Raw genomic sequence first — 23,117 nt, forward strand, 5'->3', positions numbered from 1 at the left:
TCCCCAGTCACCCTGCACAACCGAGGGGCTCACTGGGCCACTTCGGAGGGCAGTTAAGAGTCAGCCAGGTTGGTGTGGGACTGGAGTAACATATAGGCCCAGACCGGGTAAGGACAGCTGATTTCCTTCCCTAAAGGACATTAGTGAACCAGCTGGGTTTGTACGACAATCCGACAGCTTCACGGTCACTTTTACTGAGACCAACTTTTTACTTCCAGATTTTTTTAACTGAATTCAAATTATGAAACTGCCCTGGTGGGATTTGAACTGGCTCTACTCTGGATTAACTAGTCCAGTGTCATAACCACCGCGCCACCCCTGCTGGAAGTGTGCGGGTGTCTGGACAGTGGCTTCGAACTGGATTGGGATCAGTTCAGATAGCGTGCCGATACTCACTGATGGTACTCATACCTAAAGAATGGTCGATTGGACGAGGTATTGGAGGGCCAGTGCCCCCCCTGTAAAACTGTCCCCACCACAGGCAGCATCTTCAGGAGAGATGGGGAGGTGGCTCTAACTCACAAGGAAGGCTGGGGAAACGGATGGGCCAGTTAATCCCCGGGAGTCTCCCATCCGTCAGCGAGCATGGAGGGGCAGATTTCCAGTCTCATCCCCTGGTGCAGGCCGGGTGACAATCTGAGACTCGGAACACAAAGAGGGGAGAAACAGAACCAGTGCGCGGAGGAAGAGAGCAGACAATGAGAGTGATCGAATGCTGAGAGATTCCACTGATCCCAATCATCTGATTTCCAGGAGCTCAGCGTTACAGTGAATCTAATTGATACAGTGACTCGTACAGATGGGCCAGATTTTACAATGATGAGACGCCAAGGTGAGCGACATCCCATTCAGGTAGAGAATATGGTGCTTGGGTGTTGGGGGCTATCGTAACCATGGCTGCTCAAAGTGGAGATCTGGAGCCCTCTGTCCTGTCGATGCTTAGAGCAACAATTTGCCTGAAATAGTGATTATCAGAATTGGCCATCTGAGCGCCTTTAGTACTCCCGCTGTTGATGGTGACCTTGAACAAAAACCACCCGTGTTCCAGCTCGGCTCACTTGGAAGCACTCTCGTCTCGGACTCCAAAGGCTGTGGGCTCAGGCCTCGATGCAGGACGAGGGCACATAGTCTAGGCTGCCCGAGGTGCCACCTGCCTTTTGAAGTGGATGTTAAAGATCCCGTGTCATCATTGTAGAACAGCGGGAAGTTCTCCCAGTATCCTGGCCAACACACCTCCCTCAACTAACACCCCCAAAAATGGATTAACTGGTTATTCACCTGATTGCTGTTTGTGTGATCTTGCTTTGTACGGATTAGCTGCTGTGTTTGCCCATATAACAGTGACTTCAATGTATTTCATTGAGTGTGAAGTGCTCTGGGACATTTCTGAGATGATATGAGGTGTTGCGTCAGAGCGATTCCGCCTGACCGCCTGGGCCCCTGAAGGTGTTGGGACTCCAGCTGAACAAAAAGTGCAGATCTGGATACCCTCTTCTTTTGGAATGGGATTATGTATCTCCGGCTTTGATTTGGGTTGTAGAAGAGAAAGAAAGTGAGTGGGGAAGAGTGAAGGAAGTGGGTCTCTGAGCGCCCACTTTATAGAACTTAAAAAAAAAAATATTTTGGGGGCAAGTTATCAAAAGACTCTCCAAACTTGAGCTATTTGCATTGGGAGAAGTGCTGATTGAGAGACAAGGTCAGGCAGGTTTGAATTATGTGAAGAATGCAAGATAATTGCAGAAGACACAAGACCTAAATTAAAGCTCATGGAATTGAAGGCAAATTACTGACCTAGTGAGGAGATTGGTTCTGCGGTGGAAGACAGGGAGCAGGGATAATGGGCGTGTACTCGAGTTGGAAGGAAGTGACTAGTGGTGTCCCACAAGGATCTGTGCTGGGGCCTCAACTATTCACTATATTTATTAACACATTAGAGAGCCGTACATCCAAGTTTGCCGATGACACAGATTGGTGGTATAGTAAGTCGTGTAGACAGGAGCATAAAATTACAAAGAGCCATTGAGAGATTCAGTGAGTGGGCAAAACCCTGGCAGATGGATTTCAACCCAGGTCATCCATTTTGGGCCAAGAAAGGATGGATCTGAGTATTCTCTAAATGGTGAAAAGCTGGGAACAGTGGAGGGCCCAAGAGATTTAGGGCTCCGTGTACACAGATCACTAAAATGTAGTCAGGTACAAAAAATAATCAAAAGGCAAATGGAATGTTAGCCTTTATATCGAGAGGGGTAGAATTCTTTTTAATTCGTTCATGGGATGTGGGCGTCGCTGGCAAGGACAGCATTTATTGCCCATCTCTAGTTGCCCTTGAGAAGGTGGTGGTGAGCCGCCTTCTTGAACCGCTGCAGTCCGTGTGGTGATGGTACTCCCACAGTGCTGTTAGTGAGGGAGTTCCAGGATTTTGACCCAGCAACGATGAAGGAACGGCCGATATACTTCCAAGTCAGGATGATGTGTGACTTGGAGGGGAACTTGGAGATGGTGGTGTTCCCATGCGCCTGCTGCCCTTGTCCTTCTAGGTGGCAGAGGTCACGGGTTTGGGAGGTGCTGCCGAAGAAGCCTTGGCGAGTTGCTGCAGTGCATCTTGGAGATGGTACACACTGCAGCCACGGTACGCCTGTGGTGGAGGGAGTGAAAGTTTAACGTGGTGGATGGAGTGTCAATCAAGCGGGCTGCTTTGACCTGGATGGTGTCGAGCTTCTTGAGTGTTATTGGAGCTGCAAGTGGAGAGTATTCCATCACACTCCTTACTTGTGCCTTGTAGATGGTGGAAAGGCTTTGGGGAGTCAGGAGGTGAGACATTCGCTGCAGAATACCCAGCCTCTGACCTGCTCTTGCTGCCACAGTATTTATGTGTCTGGTCCAGTTAAGTTTCTGGTCAATGGTGACCCCCAGGATGTTGATGCTGGGGGATTCGGCGATGGTAATGCCATTGAATGCCGAGGGGCGGTGGTTAGACTCTCGCTTGTTGGAGATGGTCATTGCCTGGCACTTGTGTGGCACGAATGTTACCTGCCACTTATCAGCCCAAGCCTGAATGTTGTCCAGATCGTGCTACATGGGGGCATGGACTGGTTCATTATCTGAGGAGTTGCGAATGGAACTGAACACTGTGCAGTCATCAGCAAACATCCCCATTTCTGACCTTATGATGGAGGGAAGGTCATTGATGAAACAGCTGAAGATGGTTGGGCCTCAGACACTGCCCTGAGGAAGTTCTGTTACAGAAGGTTAGAGACTAAAGTCAGAGAAACGCGAGCTGATGTCTCCAGTAACTCACTACCGGGTATCCGTTATTGTATATATAAACCCACGAACCCCTCAATTAGAATCCAGCCTGTAACTCACTCCCGGGTATCTGTTATTCTATATATAAACCCCCGAACCCCTCAATTAGATTCCAGCCTGTAACTCACTCCCAGGTATCTGTTATTCTACATATAAACCCCCGAGCCCCTCGATTAGATTCCAGCCTGTAACTCACTCCTGGGTATCTGTTATTCTATATATAAACCCCCGAACCCCTTGATTAGATTCCAGCCTGTAACTCACTCCCGGGTATCTGTTATTCTACATATAAACCCCCGAACCCCTCGATTAGATTCCAGCCTGTAACTCACTCCCGGGTATCCATTATTCTATATATAAACCCCCAAACCCCTTGATTAGATTCCAGCCTGTAACTCACTCCCGGGTATCCGTTATTCTGTATATAAACCCCCGAACCCCTTGATTAGATTCCAGCCTGTAACTCACTCCCGGGTATCCGTTATTCTATATATAAACCCCCTGTAGGACAGAACTGAATAAGGTAGAAAATTGCGTTAGACTAATATCCTGGCAATACACTCGGCATCAGTGAGAAATTTCAGGGTTTTACCTTGTTAGAAAATGCCGCTGATGTTGGTCACTGCTCCAGTGAGGGAGGCACCACCTTCAGGAGAGTGGGAAGAGACAAACCGTCTGTGAAAGGGCAGATTGTACATTGTCTGTGAAAAGAAAGTGTCTGAAGGGGCATTTGCTGTCCGTAGTTTCATTTGTTCTGGCGGATTGCCAATATTTCAGTTGCTCTGGGAATTAAGTTTATTTTCACTATCTAAATAAATCACCAACCGTGCCACATTAATACCTTGGGGAGGGGGGAGTGAATATTCGGGGTCTTTGCAAACAGAAATATTCATCCCATTTCCATTTTTCCAGGGATTCCTGGCTGAGGCGAAGTACAGAGATAGTGGCCATTGATGCTATTAACTTTCGCAACCCCATGGACCAGTACCAACCTCGGTTTTTGGAGAGGGAGCTGAGAAAGGTAAGTCCTGAGACAGGAAGAACACAACCCAGCAAAGGAAACTGGCCGCCTTCGACATCCGTGGTCACACAGCTTGAAACGGATGCAAAGTGTGTAGTAACCAACTTAAAGGCGAGCAGGTCCTGTTGGGAACCCACACACAGTACCAGCGTATAGTGAGAGTGGCCCACAGGTTAGCTCCTGATCTTAATCACAGGGCTTCAGGGTGACAGCCAGGCAAGGATTACTGCGCACTACATTACTTCAGCTCGTGCGTTTTTAAGTTTCAGGATTCATTGAAGTCCGAGGTTGATTGAAACAGGTACAATTTTTTGAAGATCTAAAACCGCAATCAGCGGCCCCTGCAGACTTACAAACTGTATCTTGCAGCCGGCCTGAACTCCAGTCTGCATCTAACCAGCTGTCTGATTGTCGAGCTCGATGTGAAAAGTGGACCCTTGCCTGAGCCTGCCTGCTCGGTCCTGATCTCGGTCACACACCGAGCTGACCATGGGTGCAGCCACCTGGTGTCCACTAGCGGGAACCCCTGGACATCGCTTCATTGATGCCAATTTACAAATGATCTAAATTTACACATTTTTGTTGGGACGAGTCAAGGGGGTTTCTCATTAGTGGTCACCATTAGTGGTCACCTCATTCTGGAGGGTGTGGGCCCTTGGAGCTGCTCTCCGGGCTTGGCTAGAGTCACCCCACTGGCGTGAGCAAAGCGGTCTACTTTGCTTCAACTTTCTGCTCTCGCCTCCCAACAGCCAGTTTCACAGCAGAGGCCAGGGAGAAGGTTCACCCATTCATAGCCAACGACGTCCATTTGGGAAAAGGGAGAGAATAACTTATTATTTAAAATACTTAAAGGTATCAGCAGCAAAAGTAGAATTATACATTTTAGTCACTGGTCACAGATAAGATTGTGGAAATGATTTGGGTTTCTGCCCCTCTCCTCTCGACCTGCTGGTGTGGCTTGGGGCTGTCACAGTCACTGCTGTTCCACTCACTGCTAAAGGATCTTGTCCCATCTGGTACTGAACCACAGCGATCCTTGCTTAGATCACTGGTCAGTGTGGAGTTAGCTGGGCCTTGCCAGCCCAGTGTTGGGGCTGCTGCGGTGGGGGGAGGGGACAGTGGGGGATGGGACAGTGGGGGAGGGGATGGTGGGGGAGGGGACGGTGGGGGAGGGGACGGTGGGGGAGGGGACGGTGGGGGAGGGGACGGTGGCGGAGGGGGAAGGTGGCGGAGGGGGAAGGTGGCGGAGGGGGAAGGTGGCGGAGGGGGAAGGTGGCGGAGGGGGATGGTGGGGGAGGGGACGGTGGGGGAGGGGACGATGGGGGAGGGGACGGTGGGGGAGGGGACGGTGGGGGAAGGGACGGTGGGGAGGGGATGGTGGGGGAGGGGATGGTGGGCGAGGGGACGGTGGGGGAGGGGGACGTTGGGGAGGGGACGATGGGGGAGGGGATGGTGGGGGAGGGGACGGTGGGGGAGGGACGGTGGGGATGGTGGGGGAGGGACGGTGGGGGAGGGGACGGTGGGGGAGGGACGGTGGTCCGAGGGGACGGTGGGGGAGGGGACGGTGGGAGAGGGACGGTGGGGGAGATGACAGTGGGGGAGGGACGGTGGGGGAGGGGACGGTGGGGGAGGTGACGTTGGGGGAGGGGACGGTGGGGAGGTGACGGTGGGGGAGGTGACGGTGGGGGAGGTGACGGTGGGGGAGGGACGGTGGGGGAGGGGACGGTGGGGGAGGGGACGGTGGGTGGGGGAGGGGACGGTGGGGGGAGGGGATGGTGGGGGGAGGGGACGGCGGGGGAGGGACGGTGGGCGGAGGGGACGGTGGGGGAGGGGATGTTGGGGGAGGGGATGGTGGGGAGGGGACGGTGGGGGAGGGACGGTGGGGGAGGGGATGGTGGGGGAGATGATGCTGGGGGAGGGGATGGTGGGGGAGGGATGGTTGGCGGAGGGACGGTGGGGGAACGGGACGGGTTGGGACGGGATGGGGTGGGGGTGGGACGGGATGGGCAGGACGGTGGGGGGGGCGAGACTGGACCAAGCCAGTGTCAGCACCTTCAGGAGAAGAGAGGCGAAGGCTGGAAATAAAAGGCATCTCTGACTGCATTTTGTTTGTTGGTCAGATTTAACGGCTTTGAGTCTGGTGCCTTTAATGCTGTGTCTCCTCTGAAGGCTTTCTGTGGATTCTCACACTGTGTGATACCAGCCAATCAGCATTCCGCCATCGCCACCGGCAACTGGGGCTGTGAAGCATGCAAAGGGGATGTACAGCTTAAAGGTTGGTTGATTGTTAAACTGCCGTTAGTAAAAGACCACCTCAAGTGGAGTACAACCATCTGAGGCCACTGTGGGTGAGAAATTCATTATAGCCCAGGAGTGGGCGCTAACTTTGGAAAAGTTTGAGATTTAGCGCCAGGCGCGAATGAATCTCGCTGCACACAAAATTCAGTGTAGTCGCTCAGAGAATGGATGGCAGCGCTAAATCAAGTGCTAACGGCTTAGCTCAGTGGCGTTACACTCAAAACACTAACCAATGTCAGGTGCAGTCTAATCGAAGGTCATCATTGCCACAGGCTCTTTCCAGTTCTTAGAGGGGAGGTTCATTGATGCTGCAGAACCTCATTCTCAGCTTTGCTGCCTGTTAACCTGTGTCAGCAAGCAGGAGCAGGCCAAGCGCAAGGAGCCGGATGATTCAAGCAGCTGTATTCATGGCAGATCAACGGCCCAGGGAGAGAGCCCGCAGATTCTGCAACCAAGCATTGGAGGAGTTGGTCTTCGCTGTGGAGAGACAGAGGGCCGTGCTGTACCCAGCAAGTGGCAGGAGGCCCTCACCGCAAGTCTTCCACACCATGTGGAGGGAGGTCACCCAGCAGGTCTCGGGCAGCACTGTGGTCCCCAGGGCACACACACAGAGCAGGAAGAAATTTAACAACCTCACTCGTGTGGTCAGGGTGAGTCAACGCTTCAACAAATGCTGCATACCACCATCTGAGCCACAATCTTCATACACTGCCCAAAGCACCACTCCCCCAGCACTCATCCTCCAACAATCTCTACCTACCAACACTCACACCCACATCTCACACCTGGCAAACAATGGCAGCTATTCAACTGTGGCAGGCACATCTCCCAAACACCTTGCTCCACACTCACTCACACACTTTCCTTTCTCTTGCAGGCCAAGGTCACTCACAACAGGAGGGAGCAGGAGCGCACAGGCGGGGGAAAACCTGACACCCGACCACTGTCTGAGCTGGAGGAGAGTGCTGCAGATTATTGGGTGCCAGGTGGTGGGCGTTGTGGCCACCAGCAATGTTGACCCTCTTAGGGACAACAATGGTATGTTCATCCCTACTCCTCCTCCTCACATCCCACTTCCCCCTCACCACACAAGCCTTTCCCACTTTCCAGCTAATCATGCTGTATGCATGCCTTTCTCCCTTCCTGCCCCCTCCCCTCACCTTAAGGAAAGATAGGCAAAAAGGAAAAGGAGGTGGGGTAGCATTGCTGGTAAAAAAGGGATTAACACAATTGTAGGAATGATATTGGCTCTGAAGATGTGGAATCTGTATGGGTAGAACTGAGAAATACCATGGGGCAGAAAACGTTAGTGGGAGTGGTATATAAACCACCAAACAGTAATGTGGTGGTTGGGGATGGCATTAAAAGGGAAATTAGAGATGCATGCAATAAGGGCACAGCAGTTATCATGGGTGACTTTAATCTACATATAGATTGGGCTAACCAAATTTGTAACAATACAGTGGAGGAAGAATTCCTGGAGTGTATACGGGATGGTTTCCTGGACCAATATGTCGAGGAACCAACTAGATATCAGGCCATCTTATATTGGGTATTATGTAATGAGAAAGGATAAACTAGCAATATTGTTGGGCGAGGCCCCTTGGGTCGGAGCGATCATAATATGATAGAATTCTTAACTAAGATGGAGAGTGAAGTCGTTGACTCAGAGACTAGGGTCCTGAATTTAAATAAAGGAAACTATGATGGTATGAGGCGAGAGTTGGGTACGATTGATTGGGGAATGTCACTCAAAGGGTTGACGGTGGATAGGCAATGGCAAACATTCAAAGATCGCATGAATGAACTACAGAATCTGTTCATCCCAGTTTGGCATTAAAAAAAAAGCTGACTCAAACGTGGCTAACAAGGGAAATTAGGGATAGCATAAGATCCAAGGAGAGGACATATAAATTGGCCAGAAAAAGCAGTAAACCTGAGGATTGGAAGCAGTTTAGGATTCAGCAAAGGAGGAAAAAGGGATTAATTAAGAGGGGGAAAATAGAGTATGAGAGTAAGCTTTCAGGGAACATAAAAACTGACTGAAAAAGCTTTTATAGATATGTGAAGCGAAAAAGATTGGTGAAGTCAAGCGTAGGTCCCTTGCAGTCAGAATCAGGGGAATTTATAATGGGGAACAAAGAAATGGAAGAACAATTAAATACATACTTTGGTTCTGTCTTCACAAAGGAGGACACAAATAACCTCCCAGAGATGTCGGGGAACATAGGTTCTAATGAGAGGGAGGAACTGAAAGAAATCAATATTTGTAGGGAAATGGTGTTAGGGAAATTGACAGGATTGAAGGCCGATAAATCCCCAGGGCCTGATAATCTACATCCTAGGTACTTAAGGAAGTGGCCCTAGAAATAGTAGATGCATTGCTGGTCATCTTCCAAAATTCTGTAGACTCTGGAACAGTACCCATGGATTGGAGGGTAGCTAATGTTACCCCACTATTCAAAAAAGGTGGTAGAGAGAAAAAGGGGAATTATAGATTGGTAAGCCTGACATTGGTAGTGGGGAAAATGCTAGAGTCCATTGTAACAATGTAATAGCAGAGCACTTGGAAAACAGTGACAGGATCGGACAAAGTCAACATGGATTTACAAAAGGTAAACCGTGCTTGACTAATCTACTGGAATTTTTTGAGGATGTAAATGGTAAAATTGATAAGGGAGAACCAGTGGATGTGGTGTATTTGCACTTTCAGAAGGCTTTCGATAAGGTCCCGCATAAGAGATTAGCGTGTAAAGTTAAGGCACATAGGATTGGGGGCAAGGTATTGACTTGGATCGAGAACTGGTTGGCAGACAGAAAGCAAAGAGTTGGAATAATCGGGTCTTTTTCCAAGTGGCAGGCAGTGACTAGTGGGGCACCACAGGGATCGGACGTGGGACCCCAGCTATTCACAATATACTAATAATCTAGGCGAGGGAATTGGATGTAATATCTCCAAGTTTGCAGACGACACAAAGCTGGGTGGGAGTGTGTGCTGTAAGGAGGATGCCGAGAAACTCCAGTATGATTTGGACAGGTTGGGTGATTGGGCAGACACATGGCAGATGCAATATAATGTGGATAAATGCGAGCTTATCCACTTTGGTGTCAAAAACAGGAAGGCAGATTATTATTTGAATGGCAATAGATTGGGAGAAGGGAAAGTGCAACGAGACCTGGGTGTCCTTGTGCACCAGTCGCTGAAGGTAAGCATGCAGGTGCAGCAGGCGGTTAAGAAGGCAAATGGTATGTTGGCCTTTGTAGCGAGAGGGTTTGAGTACAGGAACAAGGATGTCTTGCTACTGTTGTACAGGGCCTTGGTGAGACCGCACCTTGAGTATTGTGTGCAGTTTTGGTCACCTTATCTGAGGAAGGATGTTCTTGCCATGGAGGGAGTTCAGCAAAGATTTACCAGGCTGATACCTGGGATGGCAGGAATGACGTATGAGGAGAGATTCGGTCGATTGGGCTTATACTCGCTGGAGTTTAGAAGAATGAGAGGGGATCTCATTGAAACTTATAAAATACTAACAGGACTAGATAGACTGGATGCAGGAAGGATGTTCCCGATGGCCGGGGAGTCCAGAACCGGGGGTCACAGTCGAAGGATAAGGGGTAAGCCATTTAGGACTGAGATGAGGAGGAATTTCTTCACCCAGAGAGTGGTGAACCTGTGGAATTCTCTACCACAGAAGGCAGCAGATGCCATTTCATTAAATATATTCAAGAAGGATTTAGATATATTTCTTAAGGCTAAAGGGATCAAGGGATATGGAGAGAAGGCAGGAACAGGGTACTGAATTTGGATGATCAGCCATGATTGCATTGAGGGCGGAGCAGGCTCGAGGGACGAATGGCCTATTCCTGCTCCTGTCTTCTATGTTTCTATGTTAACCCGACTCTTGTGCCTTTATGCTTTCAGATAATGAGCAAGCAGCTGAGCATCCTGTCCCTGAGGGTACCACAGAGAGTGAGGCAGAAGAAGAGGAGGACGAAGAACACACTGTGTCACTGCATGTCTCACCCACAGGCACCAGCTCAGATACTGGCACTACGCGTTCTTTAGAGGCTAGTATAGTAGCGGGATCTGCACAGGGTCATGCACCGGGGACAAGTGGGCTGCAGCAAGGCCAGGGGGAAAGGGTAGCGCGAGCGTCAGCTCCCCGGAGGGCGAGTTCTGCTGCACAGGACTCAGTTGAGGACGTTGATGGGGAGTTCTTTAGAAGAAGGGTGATGGGCATGCACACGGAGATGATAGGTGCAATGGCAAGGGTGCCCGAGAGCCTCTCGGCAATGGTAAGGAGCGTGGTGGAGTCCGCCTCCAACATTGCACAGAGCTCTGTGCACACCATGGAGCCTGTCATTTCCAGTCTGGAAAGGACGGTGAACTCCCTGAGAAACAGTGGAGACCCAGACCTGTTGCTGCGTGTGATGGGCAATGTCGCAGCTTCCATTGCAGCAAAGACTGAAGCCATGCAACGTCTTAGTGCTGTAATGCAGACTATGCTTGGTGCCATCGATTCTCAGACTGCTTTCACGCAGTCTCAGCTTGCTGCCACATAAGCTCTGGCTGCTGCCATCGTGGCTGGGTCGACCACCGTCCACCGGAGTTTTCACGGTCATAGAGTTTAGAGTCATAGGCCTAGAAATTCAGTAAGGTGCTGCCAGCTTTGCAGCCAGTTACCGCCCAAAGAGGGCCTCTGCGCCAATAGAGGAGTTTGCGCTGATATTCAGCGCTGCGGTAATGGCGGCGGTAGCTGTTAGCGCTGCGCCGGCACCGATGATGTCATCGGTGCGCGCAGTGCCCCGCTACCGCCCCGCCACCGGCCCGACCCCCATATTTAGTTGCGGCCACCTCTTCCACAGTGGCCGCAAACAGCGATCAGAAAACGGGGCCGTACTGTAGCCTTAATGGTGCGCTTTAAGGTGGAGGTGCGGCCGGCTGCTTTTTCGGCGGCCGCCTGCCCGCACCTCCTTCCCCGGCCTCCTCCACCACCACCCCCCCGTGGCATTGCCGGCTGCTTTCCGCGAACCCGGCACTTCTCCGTGGTGCCGGGCTAATTTGCCGGCACTATCCAGCGGCGACCTCCCCGTTGCAGGCACCTCCCCCTTAAGAGAAGGAGGAGGCCTGCAGTACCGCAGCCTGCTGCTCCGCAGCGGGTGGCGCAGCGGCACCTAGAGCGCTGAAATTCAGTTTCAGCGCCCCAAGCGGGGGCGGGCACACCCTGGAATAGCACCCGGTTCCGACTTGGGGCGCAGAAACTGAATATCTGACGGTCGCAACTGCCTCCGCTCTCAGCGCTAAATTTTGGGCGCACGCCAGCTGGCGGGCCCAAAGTGAATTTCTAGGCCATAGAGTTTTACAGCACAGAAGGAGGCCCTTCGGCCCATCGTGTCTGCGCTGTTCATCAAGCCCTGTCCAAACTAATCCCATTTTCCAGCATTTGGTCCATAGCCTTGTATGCAATGGCATTTCAAGTGCTCATCCAAATGCTTCTTGAATGTTGTGAGGGTTCCTGCCTCTACCACCCTTTCAGGCAGTGAGTTCCAGACTCCAACCACCCTCTGGGTGGAAAAGTTCCTCCTCAAATCCCCTCTAAACCTCCTGCCCCTTACCTTGAATCTATGCCCCCTTGTTATTGACCCCCCTACTAAGGGGAAAAGTTCCTCTTTATCTACCCTATCTATGCCCCTCATCATTTTGCACACTTCAATCAGGTCCCCCCTCAGCCTTCTTTGCTCCAAGGAAAACAATCCCAGCCTGTTTAGTCTTTCTTCATAGCTGAGGCGCTCCATCTCAGGTAACATCCTGGTGAATCTTCTCTGCACCCTCTCCAAAGCAATTACATCCTTCCGATAGTGAGGCGACCAGAACTGCACACAGTACTCCAGCTGTGGCCTTACCAGCGTTTTGTACAGCTCCATCATAACCTCCTTGCTCTTATATTTTATGCCTCGGCTAATGAAGGCAAGTATCCGATATGCCTTTTTAACCACCTTATCTACCTGTTCCGCTGCCTTCAGGGATCTATGTACATGTACACCAAGGTCCCTCTGACCCTCTGTACTTCCTAGGGTCCTACCACTCATTGTGTATTCCTTTGCCTTATTTGTCCGTCCAAAATGCATCACCTCGCACTTTTCAGGGTTAAATTCCATTTGCCACTTTTCCGCCCATCTGACCAACCCGTTTATATCGTCCTGTAGCCTGAGGCTTTCCTCCTCGCAATTTACCACCCCACCAATTTTCGTGGCATCTGCGAACTTACTGATCATACCTTTTACATTCTCATCCAAATCATTTATGTAGATCACAAACAGCAAGGGACCCAGCACCGATCCCTGAGGTACCCCACTGGACACAGGCTTCCAGTCACAAAAGCAACCTTCGACCATCACCCTCTGCCTCCTGCCACTCAGCCACTTTAGGATCCAACGTGCCAAGGCACCCTGGATCCCATGGGCTCTTACCTTCTTGACCAGTGGGACTTTGTCAAAAGCCTTACTGAAGTCCATGTATACCACATCCACAGCATTTCCCTCATCCACACACCTAGTCACCCCCTCGAAAAATTCAATCAGATTGGTCAGATATGATTTACCCTTGACAAAGCCATGCTGACTATCCCCGATTAATCCTTGCCTCTCCAAGTGGAGACTAATTTTGTCCCTCAGAATTTTTTCCAATAATTTCCCTACCACAGATGTTAGGCTCACTGGCCTGTAATTCCCTGGTTTATCCCTGCTACCCTTCTTGAATAATGGTACTACGTTAGCTGTTCTCCAGTCCTCTGGTACATCCCCTGTGGCCAGAGAGGTTCTGAAAATTTGTGTCAGAGCCCCTGCAATCTCCTCCTTTGCCTCACTCAGCAGCCTGGGATACATCTCGTCCGGGCCTAGGGATTTATCCACTTTTTGGCCTGCTAAAACCACTAGTACCTCCTCCCTCTCGATGCTAATATGTTCAAGTATATCACAGTCCCCTTGCCCGATTTCTATGTCTACATCGCCTTTCTCCATAGTGAACACAGATGCAAAATATTCATTTAAAACCCCGCCTACATCATCTGGCTCTACACACAGATTGCCACTTTGGTCCCTAATGGGCCCTACCCTTTCCCTGGTTATCCTCTTGCCCTTAATATACTTATAACACATCTTAGGATTTTCCTTTATTTTGCTCGCCAGTGTTATTTCATGGCCCCTCCTCGCTCTCCTAATTTCTTTTTTAAGTATGCCCCTGCACTTTTTATACTCCTCTAGGGCTTCCTCCATCTTTAGTCTTTTGTAACTGCCAAAAGCCCCCCTTTTTTTCCTAATGCATTTTTGTATATCCCTTGTCATCCAAGGTTCCCTTTGCTCGTTGGTCCCACCCTTGACCTTTACGGGAACATGTTGGCGTTGTACTCTCTCTATTTCCCTTCTGAAAGTCTCCCACTGCTTTGTTGTGGATTTTCCTATAAGTAGCTGCTCCCAGTCCACTTTGGCCAGATCCTGCCTTATCATATTAAAATCGGCCTTCCCCCAATTTAGAACCCTTATTTCCGCGCTGTCTTTGTCTTTTTCCATGACCACCTTAAATCTCACCGAATTATGGTCACTGTCGCCAAAATGCTCTCCTACTGACACTTCCACCACTTGCCCGGCTACATTCCCTAGAATTAGGTCCAGTACCGCCCCCTCTCTTGTAGGACTTTCTACATGTTGGCTCAAAAAGCTCTCCTGGATGCACTTTAAGAATTCTGCACCCTCTAAGCCTTTCACACTCTGACTATCCCAATTAATATTGGGGAAGTTGAAATCCCCCACTATTATTACCCTATTATTTTCGCACTGCTCTGAGATTTGCCTACATATCTGTTCCTCTATCTCCCCCTGACTGTTTGGGGGCCTATAGTACACTCCCAGCAAAGTGCTTGCCCCCTTTTTGTTTTTAAGTTCTACCCATATGGCCTCATTAGAGGAACCCGCTAATATATCATCCCTCCTTACAGCAGTAATTGACTCCTTAATTAATATTGCAACACCCCCTCCCCTTTTACACCCCCCTCTGTCTCGCCTGAAGATTCTATACCCCGGAATATTGAGCTGCCAGTCACAGAATCACAGAAACCCCACAGTGCAGATAGAGGCCATTTCTATCTCCCTCAACCATGTCTCCGTGATAGCAACAATGTGTTCATGTGTTCAACAACAACTTCAGTTCATCCACCTTATTTGCAAGACTCCTTGCATTAAAATAAATGCCTTCCAGCCTTGCCATATTCCCTTTTGCCTTCACATATTTGCTCTGCCTTCCCAGCTGACTTGTTTTTTCCTCCGTATTTGGCTATAAATCACCCCCTACTATAGCTCCACTCTGTATCCCATCCCCCTGCCAAGTTAGTTTAAACCCCCCCCAACAGTGCTAGCAAACCTCCCCGCAAGGATATTGGTCCCCCTCTGGTTCAGGTGTAAACCGTCCGACTTGTACAAGTCCCACCTTTCCCAGAAGCAGACCCAGTGATCCAGGAAACTAAAGCCCTCCCTCCTGCACCATTCCTTTAGCCACGCATTCATCTGTTCTATCTTCCTATTCCTATACTCACTAGCACGTGGCACCAGGAGTAATCCAGAGATTACAACCTTTGAGGTCCTGCTCTTTAATCTTCTACCTAGCTCCTTAAATTCTTGCTGCAGGGCCTCATCCCTCTTTTTACCTATGTCGTTGGTACCAATGTGGACCACGACCTCTGGCTGTTCGCCCTCCCCCTCCAGAATGCCCTGCAGCCGCTCAGTGACATCCTTGACCCTGGCACCAGGGAGGCAAGAAACCATCCTGGATTCACGTCTACAGCCACAGAAACGCCTGTCTGTTCCCCTTACTATAGAATCCCCTACCACTATTGCTCGCCCACTCTTTTTCCTCCCTTCCTGGGCAGCAGGAGCACCCCCAGTGCCAGGAAGTTGGCTGCTGCTGCCTTCCCCTGATAAATCATCCCCCCAACAGTATCCAAAGCGGTATACCTGGTTGAAAGGGGGATGGCCACAGGGGTCCCCTGCACTACCTGCCTGCTTCTATTGTTCCGCCTGGTGGTCACCCATTTCCCTTCTGCCTGTGCAGCCCTACCCTGCGGTGTGACCAACTCACTGTACGAGTAATTCACGACCCTCTCAGTACCGTGAATGCTCCACAACCCATCCGCCCACAGCTCCAGCGCCCCAAGACGGCCCATTAGTAGCTGCAGCTGGATGCATTTCTGGCACACGTGTTGGTCAGGGACACTGGCAGCGTCCCTGAATTCCCACATAGAGCAAGAGGAGCATATCACGGGGCTGGGCCCTCCTGGCATGACCTACCCCTTTCATCAATTTAAATTAAATTAATTCAATACCACCAGTAAAGTAAGCCTTACCTGGTCTCTGGAGCCCTTTGTAGGCCCGCTCTACCGCTGAAGCACCCGCCGAAGCTCTGAGGCCTTGCCTCACCTTGACTCACCCAACTCTCAGCACTCTGTTGAAAACCGCACTCAGTGCAAAATCGCACTTCAAAGCCTGTTTTTATAGGCCCTGAAACAAAGACTTGCTGAGCCCAGCTACATGAGAACCAGGTTAACCAGATTACTCCAGTTTCCCTTGTTAACTGCCTTCAGCGGCTCTGAGTTGTAGGACTTGTTTATCCCTTTTTAACCCTGCTTAAAGCTGGGAAATTTAGATTTTAAACAGTAAACAATACACAGTAAATGTGAAACAAACAAAAGTTTGATTTCAGCAAACAGTTAACACTCCCTGACTCACCCAACTCTCAGCACTCTGTTGAAAACCGCACTCAGTGCAAAATCGCACTTCAAAGCCTGTTTTTATGGGCCCTGAAACAAAGACTTGCTGAGCCCAGCTACATGAGAACCAGGTTAACCAGATTACTCCAGTTTCCCTTGTTAACTGCCTTCAGCTGCTCTGAGTTGTAGGACTTGTTTATCCCTTTTTAACCCTGCTTAAAGCTGGGAAATTTAGATTTTAAACAGTACACAGTAAATGTGAAACAAACAAAAGTTTGATTTCAGCAACCAGTTAAGACTCCCTGACTCACCCAACTCTCAGCACTCTGTTGAAAACCGCACTCAGTGTCACGGTGTCACAGCAGGCCAGCAATCTGTGCTCCAGCAGATTGGCAGTGATGCTGAGGTGCTGCCTCGGGGGAGTGGCAGTGTGTCAGTGGAGCAGGAAGTTACTGTCCTCTCTCAGGATGACAGCATTCCTGCTTCCACCACTGGCACTCCGCCATTGCCCTTGTCGCTGCCTGTCATCCAGCCAGCCCAGACTGCTGCCGCCAATGCTGAGGTGGTGCAGTCTACAGCCGGGCCTTCCAGGCCCAGAGCTGGTCGAGTGCGATCCACAAGGCCATCTGAAGTCTCCCGCACGGACACTCAGCAGCCTTCCACCCACCGTGCTGCAGCCGTTGGGCCAACATTTGGTAGGAGCACTAGGGTAGGCAAAGGCACAGTAACAAGAGGCACTAAGGGATTGCACCAGGGTGAATAGTTAATAGTGTTGTTGCAAATATGTGTTCACTGATTATTATTAATTGGCTTTGGATGATTTTGTGATGTCGCTCATTTCAGCGTTGTGCTGTGATGTGACCTGCGACAGGGATGGAATGATGGGGATGTGGTGAGCAATGGGGATCTGGGGTTTAATTTATTGGAACTGCAGTCTGATGAGGCTGTCACGGACCGCCCTTCCAGAAGAAAGATTGAGTGGCTGCCTCCTCCCTCGCTCCTGCTCCTCCTCCTCCTCCTCTTTCTCTTCCTCCTTTCCCTCGTCCTCCTCCTCCTCCCTCTCTTCCTCTTCCTGAGGTTGTTTCGCAGTCCCTGGTGGCAACAGCTGGGCCCTCATGATGGCCAAGTTGTGGAGCATGCAGCAGACCACAACGAAATGGGACACCAGCTCAGCCGAGTACTGAAGGGCTCCTCCCGAGCGGTCAAGGCACTGGAACCGTTGCTTGAGCACTCCAATGGTCTGTTCGATGATGTTCCTGGTGGCAGCATGGCTCTCAGTATATGAGTGCTGAGCAGGTGTGTTGGGGTTGTGGAGGGGAGTCATGAGCCAGGTGGAGACCGGATAGCCCTGGTCTCCAGCCAGCCAGCCGCGAGCTTGATGTGATGGCTGGAAGAGTGCTGGCACACCGGTCTGGCGCAGGATGAAGGCATCGTGGGTGCTGCCAGGATAGCGGGCATTCACATTGAGGATTTGCTGTCTGTGGTCACACACCAACTGCACATTAAGTGAGTGGTAGTCTTTGCAGTTACGGAGACCTCAGGCAAAGCCATGTGGGTGCAGTCATTGGCGCCCTGCACCATGGGGAAGCCCGCTATCCTGGCAAAGCCACATGCACGTTTGTCCTGCTTCTCTCTGGTGATGGGGAATGAAATGTAGTCCCTTCTCCTACTGTAGAGTACCTCTGTGACCTCCCGGATGCAGCGATGGTCTGCGAACTGGCAGATGTTCGCTATATCTCCTGTTGCAGACTGGAAGGAACCACTGACGAAGAAATTGAGGGCGACGGTGACCTTGACTGCCACAGAGAGAGCCATGGTTGACCTGATCTGAGGCTCGAGGTCTGGTTGCAGGAGGTGGCCACATCCTTGCTGAAGCAGAGCCTTCTAATGCACTGCTCCTCGCTTAATTGGAGGAAGGAGAAGTGCTCTCGGAATACCCTCGGAGGGTAAGGCCTCCTGTTGAGAGCCCTGATGGCCCTCCTCCTCCCTCAGGCCACATCTTGCAATCTTTCTCGCTTCCTCCTCTCCCTCTGCTGTAGACCCTGGAGGGCGAGGTTGACTGCCAGTACAGCCCCCATTAATGTAACGATGTGTAGCACTTTGAAAGTTTGTCAGAATAAATGTAACTAATTTTTAGTGGCCACAACACTCCTGATACTAAAGAACTTTTAAATGACTGAATTAAACTCTTGTACAATCGCAAACTGAAACAGCACTAACCTGACAGCTGCGACTGATCCCTTTAAATAGCGCCCCTGGAGCCGACATATGCCTGCTTCACGCCCCCTCCCATTACCGCTGTTGGGCGAGTCGCTAAGGCAGGGGATGATGCTTAATTTGGCAGATTGGGCGCCCAGTGACCTTTGCACACTCACTGACGTTACGATTTGCCTGCTGCTGAAGTCCCCGGCGCTAATCGTAGCGGCGGTGCTACGGGGGTGGGAGGTCGAATTTGGCATGCGCTGCTGGATTCACCTCACCGCGGTGCTACTGCCTCAGTGCCCCGTTAGCGCCCTGCCAGGCGCTAAGCTACCGAATTTCTCCCCGTGAGTTTTGCAAGTTGGGTAAATACTGCAGTTGCAGTACCAGCACGCTGCTGCTGGTGGAGCTATCGATTCAGTGGAAGGTGCTGGTCTCAGCACTGCCACCTGAAGGAAGTGGGTGGCATTAGCGCCCAGGAAGAGAAGAGAGACTTGCATTTCTATAGCGCCTTTCACGACCACCAGACATCCCAAAGCGCATCACAGCCAATGAAGAACTTTTTGGAGTGCAGTTACTGTTGTAATGTGGGAAACGCAGCAGCCAATTTGTGCACAGCAAGCTCCCACAAACAGCACTGTGATAATGACCAGAGAAGCTGCAAATCTTCTGCTGTGTCCTGAATGGAAAATAAAAATCCACCAGAGACAAAGAGCCAGGTGCTTGCATCCATGGGAACAATTCTAGAAACAACCATTTATATAGCGCCTTTAACATAAAATGGCCCAAGTTACACAGACAAAGATTGCTCACACTGGCACAGATACAGGGAATAAGAGGGCGTCAGCACCAGGATCAGAAGAATTTTTGATCGTGCAGAGGGTTATTTGAACCTTGAACATTTTACCACGCGTGGCTGCTGTGGCAGAGCCCCACACATCATTTAAATGGGAACTGGATTCAGTATTTGAAAAGGAAGACGGTAAAGGTATAGAGGAAGGGCAGGATTAGAGTCGAAGGCTGCAGTTGCAGAACGGGCACCAGTGCAGACCTGAGGTGCCTCACGGCCTCCTTCTGTGCTGTAATTATTATGACTCTGAAATCATGCTTTCTTTCCACAGCTCTCCTTCAGATAATGGCAGCTGCTCAGGCACAGAGGGACGTGGTGTACTTTACTTTTGGGGACAGGGCCTTGATGAGAAGCATATATGAAATGCATCAGTTTTTGCAAAGGAAAGATGTCACAGTGGGTAAGTACCAACCAAACTAGAAGATGGATAGTGTACGGTGTGAGCTCAGAGACAGCAGCGGTTTCTGGTATTTTCTGCTCGACGCCATTGGATAGTGATCAGGAACAGGAGCCACAGCTGCTCAAACGTTAGGTCAATGTGTAGTTGTCAATGCTTTTGTGACGGTTCTAACTGTCGAGAACATGAAAGAGCAGGAGTAGAGGGCCCATCAATAAAGCCATCCAGTGGCATCACTCGGGGAAAGATGAGGAATACCTACACCACCAGTTTACCGAGACCTTCAGCACTTGTGTGAAGGCGAGCTGCTGTAATGGCTCAGTTGAAAATTAACCTCCCAACGTGAGACTGGGGTTTAGAGGAGGATCCCAGGTTCCATTCCTGCTTCGTGCTTTGTTAGCAGAGTTAAAGCAGGGCCTTGGTGAGTTGCTATAATTCACATCATCATTCTTATCGGGTGTGGGGGAATGGGCCAAAATCAGCCCAGCTCCTGGTCTTGATTAGTATATCTTGCTTGTATGTAGTTGTGTGCGTGTTCGTGGGTGGGTGTGTGTTCGTGGGTGGGTGTGTGTTCGTGGGTGTGTGGGTGTGCGTGGGTTCGTGTGTGCATGTGGGTGTGTGTGCATGCGTGTGTGTTCGTGTTCTTGGGGTGTGTGTGTGTTCATGTGTGCGTGCGTGTTCGTGGGTGCGTGTGTGTTCGTGTTCATGGGTGTGTTCGTGTGGGTGTGAGTGAGTGTGGGTGTGAGTGTGAGTGTGGCTGTGGGTGTGAGTGTGGGTTTGAGAGTGGGTGTGGGTGTCAAGTGTGTGTGTGGGTGTGTGGGTGGGGTGTGGTGTGTGTGTGTGTGTGCGTGCATGTTCATGGGTGTGTGTGTGTTCGTGTGTGTGCGTGTTCGTGGGTGCATTTGTGTTCGTGTTCATGGGTGTGTTCATGGGTGTGTTCATGTGGGTGTGAGTGTGGGTGTGAGTGTGGCTGTGGGTGTGAGTGTGGGTGTGAGAGTGTGTGTGGGCGTCGGTGTGGGTGTGGGTTGGTGTGGGTGTGAGTGTGGGGTGCGGTGTGGGTGTGTGGGTTGGTGTGGGTGTGAGTGTGGGGTGCGGTGTGGGTGTGTGTGTGTGCGCTTGTGTGGACAGACAGACATGGTAAAGGTAGAATCAGGTGCATATGTGAAGCCCCAAGCGGCTGAATAGCCTGCCACTACTTACTGTCCAAGCACAGATTAACACACTGATCCGGGGGAGGGAGGCTACGGCTAACACCCGTGGGATTGTACCCCAGCAAGCGGCGGTACCTTCAGGAGAGGAGGCGAGAAATTAAGTGAAAAACCTTGGCGAGCTGGTTTGAGTGTAATGTCATCAAACATTCTGCTGCTTTTCTCATAGGGCAACTTTACAACATTTTGGAGAAGTACTCGAGAACAGATTTTGGAACAAGCAGAGCCAGAGATCTATACGAGTTCATTCAGAACAATGTGAACTGTTTAAAGGTGCGAATCTGATCACCAGCAGCAAATGACAGAAAGACGCTCAGTGCATTGATGGAGGAGAGGATCTCATTTATAATTCATTCCTCAAATCAACAGGGTTCTTAAACATTGAAAATCAGGGGCCAGAGATTTATTAAGCTTACAGCACAGGCAATAGTCCTTAAACATACACTTAAAAAAGACAGCATTTACAACTGAGGCTGGCTGCTTTAGTCGGGGACTGAAACGTGTCACAGCTTCGAGCTCAGTGTACAGGTTGATCAGACCTTGTGGTATCTGTACAAACACACACCTTTTATATCTTTTTCTTACCCCGCTCGATGTGACTACCCACATGTTTCTGCATTAAGATTGTACAAAAGTTAAATTACGGCCCTATATAAGGTGAATTTTAATCAGCTTGTCCCCTTATCGATAATTTTAGTTTTGTTTACTTAGAGTTATTTTTCTGTTGTGTTAATGAGACTCCTTACTCTGTTATCTTATCGCTAGTTTCTGCTATTCTACCAGGTGAAACCTTTGATTGTAAGTGTGTCTTTGATTCGGTGCCATTCAATACCAGCCAATCTTCTGCTTCTACAGAAACCCCAATTAAAAAGGAGGATGTATCCCCAGAGGGTTTCCTTTGTTTTTCACACACTTGTTATCAACTGATTAAAGTTCTGTGAAATATCTGGATCAGTCTGCACTGGGATGTCTTTAGGTTTACTGAAGTGATTAAACTGACCACTGCTTCGAGATCAGCCTTAGTTCAGTGGTCACCGCATCTAAATTAACTTAACAAGCAAAGGTGAAAGGTTAACATTGCCACACTATGAAGAGAGCTCAGCAGCAGTACAGCGTCAGTCGGCTTCGGGCCAGTCTGATTAACCCTGTGCTTACAGCATTAGGGTCAGGGTTGGTTTTACAGAGATTGTGAGCACAGGAAGCGATGCTACAGCTGGGCAAATACCAACCAGGTGCGAAGTGAGAGCCTGAAGCTGTCTCATGCATTTTTACACAGATTCCCAAGGGCCGTTTCATTTCATAGTGAGTCATCCGTCTTTCGGATGAGACGTTAAACCGAGATCCAGTCTACTCTCTCGGGTGGATGTAAAAGATCCCATAACACTATATTGTAGAGCAGGAGAGTTCTCCCCGGTGTCCTGGCCAATACTTATCCCTCAATAAATATCACTGAAACAGATTAACTGGTCATTATCTCATCGCTGTTTGTGGGAGCTTGCTGTGCACAAATTGGCTGCCACGTTTCTACATTACAACAGTGAGTCCAGTCCAAAGTCCTTCGTTGGCTGTAAAGCCTTTGGGACATCCTGAGGTCGTGAAAGGTGTTATATAAATGCAAGTCTTTCTTTCTTTATAAGTGTTAAGTGGTTCTCCAACCCAAATTGTTCTTATCTTGTACATCCTAATCCAAATTAAAAACTTAAAATAATGTTGAAAGGAACGAGAATTTCTTTTGATGGGGAACAGGAGCACTCATTACATTTCACCGTCACTGTCAGTGACTGACTGACACTACACCCCGTGGGATGTCTGTACAACCGCAATAGGATAGAATCAGAGCAATGAACCCAAGCCGAGGCCTCTCACCTGCCCCTCACTCTCTCTCTTAGATCCGCCGGTCTAATGTGCACAGCAGTTGTTCAGATCAGCGCCCGTACGGTGAGGGGCCAACACGCCTGCTTTCACACCAGGGCGGCTGAGACATAGACCCAGCTTATTTTTTTATTTGTTTATGGGATGTGGGCATCGCTGGCAAGGCCGGCATTTATTGCCCATCCCTAGTTGCCCTTGAGAAGGTGGT

General features: G+C 50.2%; 1 protein-coding gene across 1 annotated transcript; it reads left to right on the forward strand.

Annotated features, from left to right (window-relative positions):
• The first annotated feature begins 794 nt into the window (after nt 1-794).
• Nucleotides 795-22,753, forward strand: LOC147083912 (poly(ADP-ribose) glycohydrolase-like). Its single transcript, XM_085980060.1, has 5 exons — nt 795-832; nt 4,219-4,327; nt 6,497-6,602; nt 19,704-19,832; nt 21,207-22,753. Exons 2-5 carry the CDS (start codon nt 4,283-4,285, stop codon nt 21,320-21,322), a joined length of 396 nt encoding a protein of 131 aa, XP_085836186.1. The 5' UTR covers nt 795-832; nt 4,219-4,282; the 3' UTR covers nt 21,323-22,753.
• The last annotated feature ends 364 nt before the right edge of the window (nt 22,754-23,117 follow it).

The sequence above is a fragment of the Somniosus microcephalus genome, unplaced genomic scaffold (assembly GCF_052327205.1).
Source record: "Somniosus microcephalus isolate GS21.2 unplaced genomic scaffold, FLI_Smic_1.0 scaffold19, whole genome shotgun sequence".
Taxonomy (NCBI): domain Eukaryota; kingdom Metazoa; phylum Chordata; class Chondrichthyes; order Squaliformes; family Somniosidae; genus Somniosus; species Somniosus microcephalus.